Source organism: Gymnoscopelus braueri (assembly GCF_963280865.1).
Source record: "Gymnoscopelus braueri genome assembly, chromosome: 4".
Classification (NCBI taxonomy): Eukaryota; Metazoa; Chordata; class Actinopteri; order Myctophiformes; family Myctophidae; genus Gymnoscopelus; species Gymnoscopelus braueri.
In genome coordinates this window covers 7616817-7631082 of record NC_137605.1, presented here as the reverse complement: position 1 = coordinate 7631082, position 14266 = coordinate 7616817, and the positions used below count along the sequence as shown (strand labels likewise).

Here is a 14266-nt window from a genome sequence, read left to right as displayed (position 1 = left end):
GGCTGTGGCTAGCTCCTCCCCCCTCCACACACTCTACATGCTGTGTCTCTCAGTGCACTCACTGCGCAACAGGCTAGGCTGCTGCGTGAACAGAGACAACAAGTAGACAAACGAACAGCAAACAAACTCTTCACGTCCATAGTTCATACCCAGAACAGTCAGAGGGTTTCTTGTACATCTTAAATTAGATTATAGTAGTGATACAGCGGAGGATATATTTTCAACACGAATGTGTACATTGCCTCGTCATTTAACATCGACGTAAGTCACGTAACAAACACTCGTTCGACTCGAGTGCAACCAGCGGCCGCTATTGAACAAGCAATCTGCTTGTGTATTTAACCACAGAGAATGAGCACAAATTCGCTCTCAGCTGGTAATGTTTCTGTCTTTGACATCCTGTTGTCCTACAATCTGTAGTGTAGTGTACGAAGCAAGCTGTCCCTCTACACTGTCATAAATGACTTTTCTGTGTAGTATTATTTACACAATATATGAAGTAAAATATACTCAATATAATTGTGTCCTTGATTTTGTGGCTATTATTTGAGTTAACATTACATAAAAATATCTATAATTGGAATGCACTCATTCTAGTTAAATAAAATATAATGATTCTGAGAATGATATTTAAATCTAACTTAATTTTATCTGTTAGTTTTTAAGGCTGAAATCATTCTGAGAATATTGTTTGAATCCAACTTAATTTTATTAAGTAAATCTTACAGAGCTGAGTAGTTGACTCCACCCCTTTCCCTTGATTGGTCAAATAACTTGATCACCAGAAGACATTCATTTCACTTATTAATCGCTCTGTCTGAGGATATCTTCCATTTTAAGGTCTACCCGGCAACATATTCATGATGCAAAAATCAACAATACACACTCTACTGTTTTTAAATACAAAAAAAAACGTCCATTTATCCAATTTTGAGCAAGATAACTCCAAGTCCCAGAATTCCATAGTGCTCACTTCCTGTCAGAGTGCGCCTTTTTTCCACACTTCCTTCTGGTCCGTTCCGACAGAACTACCAACCAGTTCACACAACTCTAAAGAAAGGTATGTGCTCTGCTTTTCTGCCGTTTTTGTTGTAAATGTGAATATAACACATGTAAAATAAGTGTGTTAACGTTGTTAGATTTGAGAGTTGTACTGTGGGATAATATGATATGGCACCAGCTTCATGAAGCAACATTATGCTAATGTTGTGCTAACAAATAGCCGATCTAAAAACTCACGATGCGCTTGTAGATTTGCTACATTCGATTTAGATCCAGCTTCGTTAGATTTTGGAAATATATTCCAAAATCATTTCGATTTGTTTCATGATTCAGTCTCCACTATTTAGCAGTGTCGAGGCCTGGTGTTAGCATAAAGCTAGCTTAAATAATGTTTAAGCCTTCAGCCTTGTGTAATGTTTAATGTGGCTGGGCGCTTCACGCTGTTAAACATGTTTAATGCACGATTATTTTTGCGTTTCATACATTTTTAGACCGGACAATAGCCGACCTACTAGCTTGTAGATTTGCTATTTTGGTTCTTTGTGTATGTCGGACTTAAGCGTTGATTGTAGCGTCAGTTTTTCAGTTATCTTGGAATGGTTTGCATCATTTTAATCACAAGGCCCGTACCTTTAAAATTGTATATAGGCACTAGGTAGGTGATACACACACTAGTGTACATGTGTTTGTTTGTGTGGAAAAAAATGCAAAAACCGCTTGGTGTTGGTGACCTGGTTGCTTATTTCTGACACAACCTGGCAACCCCAGGTTGGCGAGGGTCAACATAAAAACCATTTACACGACAGTTTTAACAAAATATGATTGTTTTTTGAGATTCACATTAGACACAAGCCAACAGACGAGTGTTACCTTTCAAAACGATCGGGTAGAAATAGCGGATTTTACCGCGAATTCGCGATGTTTGGATTGAAACTGAGGACTTAGTTAAAGCAATGCTAGCAGCTCTAACCTACATGTTTATGCATTTATTTCATGTCGATTTAAGCTCTGACATTTATGTCAGACCTGGTCTGGTAGGCCTATGTGAAGAGTGTGACTTGGCTATTGACTCATTTTGAATTAAAACAATTTTCTTGATATTCTGTCTGTCTGATATTCTGGCTGGCTGGCTGGCTGGCTGGCTGGCTGTCTGTCTGTCTGATAGTCTGATATTCTGTTATTGATATTCCACATCTGTGACGTGTTGCGAGATTGTAGATTGGCTGTTTTGGGTGCATGGCACCACTGTCAAATGGATTCTAACCTCTACTGTCTTTGTTTTTCTCTCTCTCAGGAGACGCAAGGACTTCTGCCATACCAGGAGAAGATATTGTAGAGAAGCACCACTACTATTGTCTTGGTATGTACAGTATATTGCTCACTGGTCAGACCTTTGATGTCACGACAAAGGTGTCATGGATTGAAAGTAGCCGATCTACAAGCTCACAACACATTGTGTTGTTCGATCCATTTCTATCATCTATCATCGGTACCGATAGATTACAGCATGGATATGCAGCCTAGACATTTGATTGACACAAAGTCTGATATTCTGTTATTGATATTCCACATCTGTGACGTGTTGCGAGATTGTAGATTGGCTGTTTTGGGTGCATGGCACCACTGTCAAATGGATTCTAACCTCTACTGTCTTTGTTTTTCTCTCTCTCAGGAGACGCAAGGACTTCTGCCATACCAGGAGAAGATATTGTAGAGAAGCACCACTACTATTGTCTTGGTATGTACAGTATATTGCTCACTGGTCAGACCTTTGATGTCACGACAAAGGTGTCATGGATTGAAAGTAGCCGATCTACAAGCTCACAACACATTGTGTTGTTCGATCCATTTCTATCATCTATCATCGGTACCGATAGATTACAGCATGGATATGCAGCCTAGACATTTGATTGACACAAAGTCTGATATTCTGTTATTGATATTCCACATCTGTGACGTGTTGCGAGATTGTAGATTGGCTGTTTTGGGTGCATGGCACCACTGTCAAATGGATTCTGACCTCTACTGTCTTTGTTTTTCTCTCTCTCAGGAGACGCAAGGACTTCTGCCATACCAGGAGAAGATATTGTAGAGAAGCACCACTACTATTGTCTTGGTATGTACAGTATATTGCTCACTGGTCAGACCTTTGATGTCACGACAAAGGTGTCATGGATTGAAAGTAGCCGATCTACAAGCTCACAACACATTGTGTTGTTCGATCCATTTCTATCATCTATCATCGGTACCGATAGATTACAGCATGGATATGCAGCCTAGACATTTGATTGACACATAAGTCTGATATTCTGTTATTGATATTCCACATCTGTGACGTGTTGCGAGATTGTAGATTGGCTGTTTTGGGTGCATGGCACCACTGTCAAATGGATTCTAACCTCTACTGTCTTTGTTTTTCTCTCTCTCAGGAGACGCAAGGACTTCTGCCATACCAGGAGAAGATATTGTAGAGAAGCACCACTACTATTGTCTTGGTATGTACAGTATATTGCTCACTGGTCAGACCTTTGATGTCACGACAAAGGTGTCATGGATTGAAAGTAGCCGATCTACAAGCTCACAACACATTGTGTTGTTCGATCCATTTCTATCATCTATCATCGGTACCGATAGATTACAGCATGGATATGCAGCCTAGACATTTGATTGACACAAAGTCTGATATTCTGTTATTGATATTCCACATCTGTGACGTGTTGCGAGATTGTAGATTGGCTGTTTTGGGTGCATGGCACCACTGTCAAATGGATTCTAACCTCTACTGTCTTTGTTTTTCTCTCTCTCAGGAGACGCAAGGACTTCTGCCATACCAGGAGAAGATATTGTAGAGAAGCACCACTACTATTGTCTTGGTATGTACAGTATATTGCTCACTGGTCAGACCTTTGATGTCACGACAAAGGTGTCATGGATTGAAAGTAGCCGATCTACAAGCTCACAACACATTGTGTTGTTCGATCCATTTCTATCATCTATCATCGGTACCGATAGATTACAGCATGGATATGCAGCCTAGACATTTGATTGACACAAAGATGGTTTTCATCTGAAAATAAATATTGTGAAGGCATGTGTTATAGCTACGTTGTTTTTGTTATGTGCCTCCAGATGCCGTGGCAGTGTAAAAAGTGCGGATTCAGAGGGACAACCAGGGGTAACCTTCTCCAGCATTACCGCTTACAGCACAGGACATTTGAGGTTAGACATGTGCCATGTCTACATTACAGTTGCCCCTGCTCTTTTAAGACACTGAGTGCTCTCCGGACACATTTGTCCAGATATCATCAGGATGAAGCAGAAGCTAACAGGCCAAAAACTGTACAATGTTTCACATGTGCAAATTGTTCAAGTAAGATATCTACTGAGAAAACGTTTTTCCAACATCTTCGCAGTCACTTAAGGAATCATGAGACGGTAGAGTGTCCTTTTGCTGGATGTACACAAAAGTATAACATACTTGGGACATTTGCCACGCATAGAAGCAGAAAGCACAACCCTGATGGGCTGAATGACTTTAAGCCACATATCTTTGCTGCACACCAAACATTAAATGAACATGCTCATGATGAGGATCATGCTCATGATGAGGATATTGGTGTAAATCCTCCAATGCTGGATATAGCAGATGAAATTCAAGATAGGATTGGCTCAATTCTCTTGAAGTTGGAAAGTGTACACAACGTTTCTGGCCAATGTATTGACGACTTAGTTGAAGAGCTTCATTTCATACACACAGCTTCTGCCCCAACAATCCGTCAGCTAGTTGATGAACATTTGAAAGAGTCTGTGGAAGAGGACATTTTAATTGAATTGGTAGAGGAACTTTGCAAGTCACACCCTATAAGCAAAGCACTGGGAGTAGATGGGCCATTTCGTTCTGTGTATAAGAGAAGACAGTATTTCAAGGAACACTTTGAATTTATCCAGCCAGTGGAGTACATTCTTCATAGACAGGATAATCGCTGCTTTCAGTATGTTCCCCTTCTTAAGACCTTGCAACATTTATTGAGCAATAAGGATATTGCACGTGAAGTTTTAAACACAAAAACAAGCACTTCTGGTCGGTACGAATCCTATCAAGATGGGGAATATTTCAAACAAAATCAATTTTTTGATGTAGAAGAACCAAGAATTGCATTGATTCTTTATTGTGATGATTTTGAGGTTTGCAACCCACTAGGCACATCACGCATAAAACACAAGATCACCGCTGTTTATTGGGTCCTGGCAAATGTACCACCTGAACAGCGCTCTACACTTGATGCAATAAACCTGGCCATTCTCTGCAAGGCTGCTGATGCCAAGGAATTTACTTATGATGCAGTTCTAGAGCCTCTTTTGAAAGATCTGTCTGTCTTAGAACAAGAAGGAGTTTTTGTTCCTAGTGCTGGAAAGAACATTAAAGGGACAGTATATTGTGTGGCAGCAGACAATCTCGGTGCACACTCGCTTGGTGGACTTGTGGAAGGCTTTACAGGTACTTACAGTTGCAGATTTTGCTTAGGACTTCGCTCTGAATACTGTCAAAAGGAGGTACGCAGTGGAGAGTTTCCACCTCGAACAGAGGAAGCCCATAATTTGCATCTTGAAACACTGGCAGAAATGCAGGCAGAAGACCCCAATTTGAAACATTACTATGGGGTCAGGAGAGCTTGCCCGCTGACTAAGAAGCTGAGCCACTTCAGTTTTGTCAGAGGTTACCCCCCTGACATACTCCACGACCTTTTTGAAGGCATTGTTCCGAAAGAACTGGCACACTGTCTGAGTTATTTCATTAAGAAAAAATATTTCACCTTAGCTGAACTGAATGATTTAATCAAGACTTTTCCATTTAAGTTTACAGACAATCTTGACCGTCCTCAGTCAATCCCAAAAACTTTTGCTAAAAGAGGCAGTATAGGAGGAAATGCACATGAGAATTGGGCACTCATAAGGTCACTGCCACTAATCATTGGTTCGAGGATACCCCCTGATGATCCAGCATGGCTAGTTCTGATGACACTGAAGGACATTGTAGAGCTCTCTGTAGCCCCTTTTCACTCACTCAAAAGTCTTGGTTACCTTGACCTGCAAATAACTGAGCATCGTCACAGTTTGCAAGCACTTTTCCCTAAGCTGAAATTGATACCCAAACACCATTTTGTAGAGCACTATCCTGGACTTGTAAAAGCCTTTGGGCCTCTTGTTGGATTGTGGACTATGAGATTTGAAGCTAAACATAAATTTTTTAAACGTGTTGTGCGGCACACAACCAATTTCATAAATGTCTTGTTGTCACTTGCAACAAAACATCAGCTGATGATAGCTTACAATTGGCAAATGAATGTGTCTAAGCCTGCACTCGTAGTTAGTAAAGTGTCCTCTTTGCCTTTAGAAGTACTTCATGATGAAATCCAAGCATCCGTAATGAGACTGTTCCCTCAGCTAACAAGTGTTCAGCTGTCAAACACTGTAACGTACCATGGGACACGGTATTCAGCTGGGATGATCTTGCTATATGGTTCTACAGGAGGCTTCCCAGACTTTGTTGAGATCATCCAGATGTTGATCCTGGAAGGTAGCCTGTACTTCATGGTCAAGAAACTCAATGCTTGGTACCTGGAGCACTTCCGATCTTTTCTGTTGGAAAGCTGTACGGAAGTCGATCTTATTCATCAGCAGAGTCTTCGCGATGTCTATCCACTTACAGCGTACACACTTGAGGGAAAGCGCATTGTTACACTGAAACGTTACGTCTGTAGCACAGATTAGATTTTCCTCTCCATCAGGGTGTTAATTATTTTTTTAATAGAGGGCTATCTCGCCCTGCCCCCTTTCCCCCGGTGGCCATGTTGGTGGCGTAGAGCAGTGGTTCTCAACTTTTTCAGGCCATGAACACCCCCCCCCCCCCTCCCAATCATATTTGAACTGGGGACCCCCCAAAATTATATTTGAACTTGGGACCCCCCCACCCTGATAAGCACTTGAAATGTATGAGTTGAGGCATTCAATTTAGTTTGACTCTGTTCCACGGATAAATACTGTGAGGCATTGTGAGCTTGTAGATCGGCTATTTTCTATAGTTTTGCCTCTTATATTATTTGGCCAATGTTTTACAGTTTGATTACTTTTGATGCAATAATGGTCTATTCCTTTATTCTTTATTATCTGAATTGTTTTGCAGTAGACCACCTGCTATGGATGAAGAGCCAGCAATGCTCAGGGTGATCTTTGGTCACTTGATAGAGTTGCTTATGCTTCCTTTTGGCATACCAAAAACACTAGAGGAGCTGAAGTTAGCCGTCAAGCAGCTGTGTGGTATCACCGAAGAATTCCACCTCCATTATTTGCATCCTGTTTTTGACCAGTTTTTTTCTCTCAAATCCACTGATTTAATTCAACACAAATCCACAATTAAGGCAGAGATAGTTGAGCCAGTTGTCCTAAGGTTTTATCCAGTACCACTCAGTGAAAGCTGCACTGAAAGTACCAGCACAGAACAATCAGATGTTCCTGCCTCCTCAAGTGACACACAGGAGGACACACAGGAGGACACACAGGAGGACACACAGGACTCCCAGGACTCTGATTCACCACCGGCAGTGTCAATAAGTAGCAGCTTGCAAAAGAAGCCATGGCCAACTAAATTCATCATTCCAAAATTCTCTGTGGAAACTGAACTGGTCCTTGCAAGAGCCAATGAAGCTTACAGAAAACACGGCACAATGCTGAATGTCACAAAGGTCAGGTCAGATATACTTCTCAAGCTAGTTGAATCCATTTATACACACACTGCCTATCCATCTATCCATCAGAGACGATCTATTGCTGAGGCGCTTATCAAAGCACACCCATGTCTGAAGGATGTCGTGACCCCTACAGGAGCGGGTGGATGGGAGGACAAAATCTACCAAAAAATGCAGAACTACAGAAGAAAGCTGAGTGGTTTCGGGATGCCAGATGTTAGATGCAATGCTCTCAAACATAAAAGCCCTGATGATAGAAAGTCTGCAAAAAATGTTAAAAAGCCAAAAAGAGCAGAGGTCAATTATCTGCCACCCTACCCAGCCAATGAAGATGAGCACAGTTTGGAGAAAGAAAGGGAAGAGTTGGTCACTGAGTCAAAGAAGAAAAACAATGTAAAGATGATTAAGGACAAAATGAACAAGACCTTTGCCCTCAGACGACATGAAGTCATCAATCTGTGTCCAAGTGTTCCAGCCATGATGGACCGTTGGCCTGCCCTGTTTGACCCTTCTCAGGTGAGTTGCCATTTTAATCCCTGTTAAGTGATATTCTTTTGGTTAAAATAATTACTATTGTGATCACAATCATTGCTATAAAAGTTTTCAGTTTCTTGGATCCCTACAGTTCTTTAATAAACAGGAAAATATTTGTCAGGTCAGAACACCAATGTTATCCATTTAGGAGAGAACTCATTCAGAGTGCAGGACAAACGAGTGAAATATGAAGTGATGACAACAAAAAAAATCTGAACTGGTACACTATTACATTTATACTGATAAATGGTTATCGGCTTATAAATTGGATGTGGATGAAATTGGCAACCCACCTGAAAATGTATTTTCTGTGTATTGACGAGCTGGAGAGTCTATACACATTAATACTCCTATTAATGAAGACAGTTACTGATTTGATTTTGCCAAAGACCCCCCCCCCCCCACCCTTCCTATATAAACTCATTGTAACTTCTAACTCCATTTTAACTGTTAATATAATTTAAAACATATGTCCCAATCCTACGTGACTGATATTGGCCTTCTAATGCGTGAGGGGAATTATTTTTCAATGACCATTTCCAATAATTTCTTAAGTTCTTTTAAATAACAAATGAAAAAAGTAATTGAAAAAACACAGCCCCTCATGCATTAGGACAATATCAGTCAACCGTAATGTCTTACTCGTGCTGACAACTAATGGTATGTCTCTTTGTTGCCTTGTCTTTTTGTATTTCAGACAAGTGCAGAATTCCAGAGAATAACAACTGTGCAACTGGAGCCTACATTTATGTCTGCGTTGGACCGTTACACTCCCAAGCTGCTGGAACTATACCGTGTCAAAGGCGGAGCTATTGGAGAAAGGCTGAAGAACATATTGAGATTGCTGGAGGTACAATATTTATAAATAAAATGTAAAATCACTTGTTCTGTAAAACAGGGAAATAAAATGTGTGTAGTGCGGTTCATCACTATCAACAGGTGTGTGACTGGCTGGACATTTAAGCTGTATGTATCCAGTATATAACTGTATACAAAACATAAATATATTATGCTTCAATTCAGTGTTGAAAAATCTGATTTGAACTGCATTAAAAGTAGGGTAAGTGACATTATTGTGTTACAATAAGTGTTAAATACCACTGTATTCTGTAATCATTGCTAGGCCTATAGAGTGTTTGTTCAGTATCAGGAGTCTCCATCTCCAAGTTTTAGTAAACAAAAAGCATTTTCAGGTCAGTTGGAGAGACTCCTGTTACTGAACACTATAGTAATGATTGCTATCAGAATAAAGAGCTTTAACCATTTAACAAAATGTTTTTTGATATAACCCAAAAATGGCACAAACCCTACCTTAACTAATTCAATGTAACTTTCCTGTTCTACCCCGGATTTGAACACCGGTCTCCTGTGCAAGTGCTGAAATGTTTACCACTGAGCTATAAAGCCTGCCTGTTGCTCAGGGGAGAAATTGAGACTCGACCTTTAATCTTAGTCTCCTGCCTGTACTGTATAATTTATCAGTTGTTACACTCCTCCCCAGGACACGGTGGGAGGACCTGTTGAGCAGACCAGAGAGGTTGTCCTTCGGTGCCTGGTTGAATACCTTGGAGAACGTGGTGAAAATCTCATCAAAGAATTCAAGGTAGGTGAACGTAATTCATGGGACTATCATTCGTTGTTGATGCAGATGTTTGACAAATCTATTATCAGCCGCACCGGCAGTGCTCCGTGGTCATAGAATCTACAAATCTCTGAACTGTATTGGAGGGATGAACACCATTCTTCAGCAAGGATCAGTATATACAGTGTGATATTGTAATTGGGCAGCATAAAGCCTCACATGGTCAGAATAATCATCCCTCCTTTTCTAAGTGGGCGAGGGCATGTGTGGTGTAGATCAAGAGAATGGTACAGGCCTGAATGCTTGACCCTGACAGTGAGGGTGGCATTATGCTGTGAGGGGTATTTTCCTAACATGGTTGGGTCCACTTATACTGTTCGAGAAATCAATACACTATTATCTGTTATCCTGAGTGATCATCTTTGTCCTATGATGAAACAGATTATGAGGTGTTGCTGAATGGTATGAAAATGCTTCACTGTCACCAGATCAAAACCCAACTGCGATTTTGTAGACTGGTTAGATGTTTCATGTTTCAAAAATAGCTGATCTACAAGCACACAACGCATCACAAAGTAATACAAAAGTGTCTTAAGCCTTTTAACCCATTTAGACCTGAGGCCGATCCTAAAAACGCCTTCTAAATCCTGACTTAAGTTTTTTGACATTTATTCAAAATAAATAAAAAAAATTATGTTGCTATATACTGTACATGGCAACAAGAACCCTAAAAGGGGTTCCTGTCCTGAAAGGTATAGTTACAAATGGGGGCTCCTGCCCAAAATGGGTTAACTGTTCTTTGTGTGATGGCACCCCCTGTCACTTCCTCAAGAACCCCCTTTGAGAACCAGTGTCATAGATGACTGATGTTACAGGCTGGCTTATGTCCCAGATCCACATTCATTATTAATTGTATGAGGGTTCAGTTCAGGGTGTGTAGTTTTTATTGTCAAGTGATATAGATGCCTACATTGTATGTGTGTGTGTGTGTGTGTGTGTGTATATGAATGTTTTATACTATGACACTGATTACAATTTTATGTTGCAGGACACTGACAGCTTAGAGGAACGTGAGCAGCTAACAGTAGCAATTACTGTGATTTCATCATCTACCAGTGACAGCACAGAGATCGGGATTGTTCTTGAGGGCGTGGAAGTTGTGACAGGACTTGGAACAATTGCCAGGGCGTGCTGTGTCCTCCTTGGATTAATCTATGATCTCAATCTTAGTTATCCCAAGGACCTGAAGTATACCTTTGAAGTATTCCAGAAAGTCTTCTTGGAGCTCGATTCTTCTAAGCTGTCCGTCAGAGTCAAGGGCCTCAAGATAAAACTGTCTTGAAAAAGAAAATGTGATGCCAATATAGCTTGAATTCTTTGATGAGATAGAGAAAATGCTGCATTCAGTTAAACAGTGTTGACAGAAGAAAATGGACTTGCACAGATCCAGTTGAATTACATTTAGAATGTAAGTGCTCTTTTTTTCCCCCGTTTTTGTTGTCTTTAGGTGTGATTTGTATTGTTTTATTCTCAAATATTGCCCCAGGCTGAGATCTCTGATCGTCTATACAACGACACTAATCTGCTGCGGCTTTTTGTTGTTGCACTGAGTTTTTGTTCAATAATTGCCTTAAAGGGAATATGGGCTCACTTCTCTTCTACCTCAAGCTCAAGTTTTGAAGGTTGAGTCCAGTATTTATTTTGTTGGTGCACTGAATGTCTTAAAGGGAACGATGCACTTTTCTTTTTGTTTTTACCTCAAGCTCAGTTTTAAAGGTTGAGTGCTGTAATGTTTACCACTGAGCTGATAAAGCCTGCCTGTTGTCAGGGGAGAAATTTAATTTTGACCTATATTTGCACTGAATTGTGAATTAATTGTGGCTTGCCCAGTTGTATGAAGCACCATACTGTAAATCCAGAAATGAGGGGGAAGTACACAAATGGAAATGCAATTGCAAACTTGTATTAACTGTTCTCAGAACCGTTCTATGGTGCTGTGGAAAGGCCCTACAGTATTGGTGGACTTGAGGTCTATTATTTTGCATGTGAAACTACTAGCCATGCACTTGTACATAAATGTTTACTTGGGAATCTCAGGGAGATGAGATTTATGTCAATGCATTTACAGATACCTACAGTTACCCTGTGTGTGTGACATGCTGGAGTGTTACAGACTCCGAGGATGACTACCTTTTATACTCTACTTTAATGTGGCGCACTTTTTTACATTGGTACTGATGTGTGTGAGAGAGACCAGGTTTTCATGCTTGCCTGCATGTAAAAAAAAAAATCTTAAATAAAGATTTCTGATAACACTGATGTTGTTCCTAAGAATTTAAATGTGCAATGCAGTAATTCATGTAGAAACTAACACATTTTGAAATGTTAATATCAACTCAATATTTGTTCAGTTAATTGATTTAATTTAACTTATATTAAATAGGTAAATATCATTTAAATATAGTCATATGAAATGGGTAAAATCAAGTGTCACAAGTTGTTTAATGTGTAGAACTAACTTAAATTGTATTAGTACTATTTACAGAGAAGTAGTATTAACTCAATATTTTGATTAGTATGAACTCAATCGTTTTGCTTAGGTTTTACTTAATTTAGAAGGAGAAGTAGCATTTACTCATTATTTTTGACTAGTATGAACTCAATAGTTTTGCTTAGGTTTCACTTAATTTATAAGGAAGTAGCATTTACTCAATATATTTGATTAGTATAAACTCAACAGTTTTGCTTAGGTTTTACTTAATTTAGAAGGAGAAGTAGCATTTACTCAATATGTTTCATTAGTATGAACTCAATAGTTTTGCTTAGGTTTTACTTAATTTAGTTAGTCTCTATTAGAATCTACTCATGTTAAATGCATTGCAGTAAATGATTGAATATGAGTTTTTATTTACTTAATTCCAAGCCTATTAGATTTAATTAATAATATTGATTGTAAATAGTTGCCACAATTTTATTGAGTAGATCTTGTTTATTGTTTCTAACAGTGTAAGATTAGTTTGTATATCACACACACAGACACACACACACACAGTGGTGGCTCTAGGGAGTTGTGATTGGGAGAGCTAGGGGGGCTTTATTGTTTAGAGCAGAGGCTAATTAATTTAGGCAACAGACAATATGAATAACACTAATAACAAACTAGATTCAATGATCTTAGTTCCATAGGCCACATATTATGGTTTTGTGTTATACAAAGATTCAAATAATTCTGTGATGGCTTATAGCATACAAAAATGATGTCATAGTTAAGTTTGTTACTTAGAAGAATATATATAATTAATGTATTTATTCCATAAATACTTTTTCATCACAGTAGGGTTAGTGGAGAGGGGGATTTACCATCAACTTTCACCAGTAAAACAAATTAAAAAAAAAAAATTCAGCAATAAGCTCAATGTAAATATAATATATAATATATCGGTATCGGATCGGTATCGGCAGATATGACCCAGCAAATAATCGGTATCGGTATCGGTATCCAAAAAACAATATCGTGCATCTCTACGACTTTCCTATGCTTCAAAACACATGGCGAACCTATCTTCTGGTCAGGTACGTTATTGTGGCCTCCTGGTGGTGCTATAATAGGCCAATGTGAAAAGGTTGGCATTTCTTCTTAGGCCTTTCACGGCAATCGGACACTGCATTCATGATTTGAGGCATTTTGTTCCAAAAATTTGTTTTGCTAAATTAGACCTGCTGGTGGCGCTATAACAGGCCAATGTGAAAAGGGTGGCATTTCTTCCTCGGCCTAGTGGAAATGTGCGTGTGAAATTTCACAGAAATCACAAGCTGCGTTCATGATTTGAGGTATTTTGTTCAAACGTACCAATCCTGCAAACTTTGGAGCTAGCATTGGACAATCACTTTTGGGGTGGGTTTTAGCGAAGAGTCTGTTGTCTGGGGATGTTTTTTCTATGACTGTGCCGGGCAAAATAGATTGATGAAATGGAGTTTAGAATTTAGGGGGTCTGTTGTCTGTATCACCCTGCGTTTTAAATATAACTCCTTTTCTACAAAAGAAGTCGTAAGAGGTTGGTTCAACTTCCTCTCCTTTAGACCATGGTTGAGTGTGTGTATGCAGGGCTGAGTCTATTAATAGAAAAGGTGCATGTAGAGTTTGCCTACAGGAATAGTTTCACAGTTACACTCGACCTTGGGTATTTCTGTATAGGCATATTGTGCTTTTTAAGTTTTTGCCAGAATACTGTATCTATAGCTTATTTGCAGGTCATTACACCGGTCAGAAAAGAAAACACAATTAGGCTACTGTAACAATGAATATGACACATAACAAAATAGAATACAATAGAGAATATATAATATAATTCAAGAAACATAAAAGATAAAATGACGAATGGCTCTTCCTGTCTTGACCTCA

General features: G+C 39.4%; 1 protein-coding gene across 1 annotated transcript; it reads left to right on the top strand.

Annotated features, from left to right (window-relative positions):
* The first annotated feature begins 3395 nt into the window (after nucleotides 1-3395).
* On the top strand, nucleotides 3396-11346 carry LOC308084047 (uncharacterized protein). Its single transcript, XM_080426522.1, has 7 exons — nucleotides 3396-3497; nucleotides 3810-3875; nucleotides 4132-4221; nucleotides 7187-8264; nucleotides 8980-9132; nucleotides 9784-9885; nucleotides 10913-11346. The coding sequence occupies exons 4-7, from the start codon at nucleotides 7200-7202 to the stop codon at nucleotides 11204-11206; spliced, it is 1614 nt and encodes a 537-aa protein (XP_080282648.1). The 5' UTR covers nucleotides 3396-3497; nucleotides 3810-3875; nucleotides 4132-4221; nucleotides 7187-7199; the 3' UTR covers nucleotides 11207-11346.
* The last annotated feature ends 2920 nt before the right edge of the window (nucleotides 11347-14266 follow it).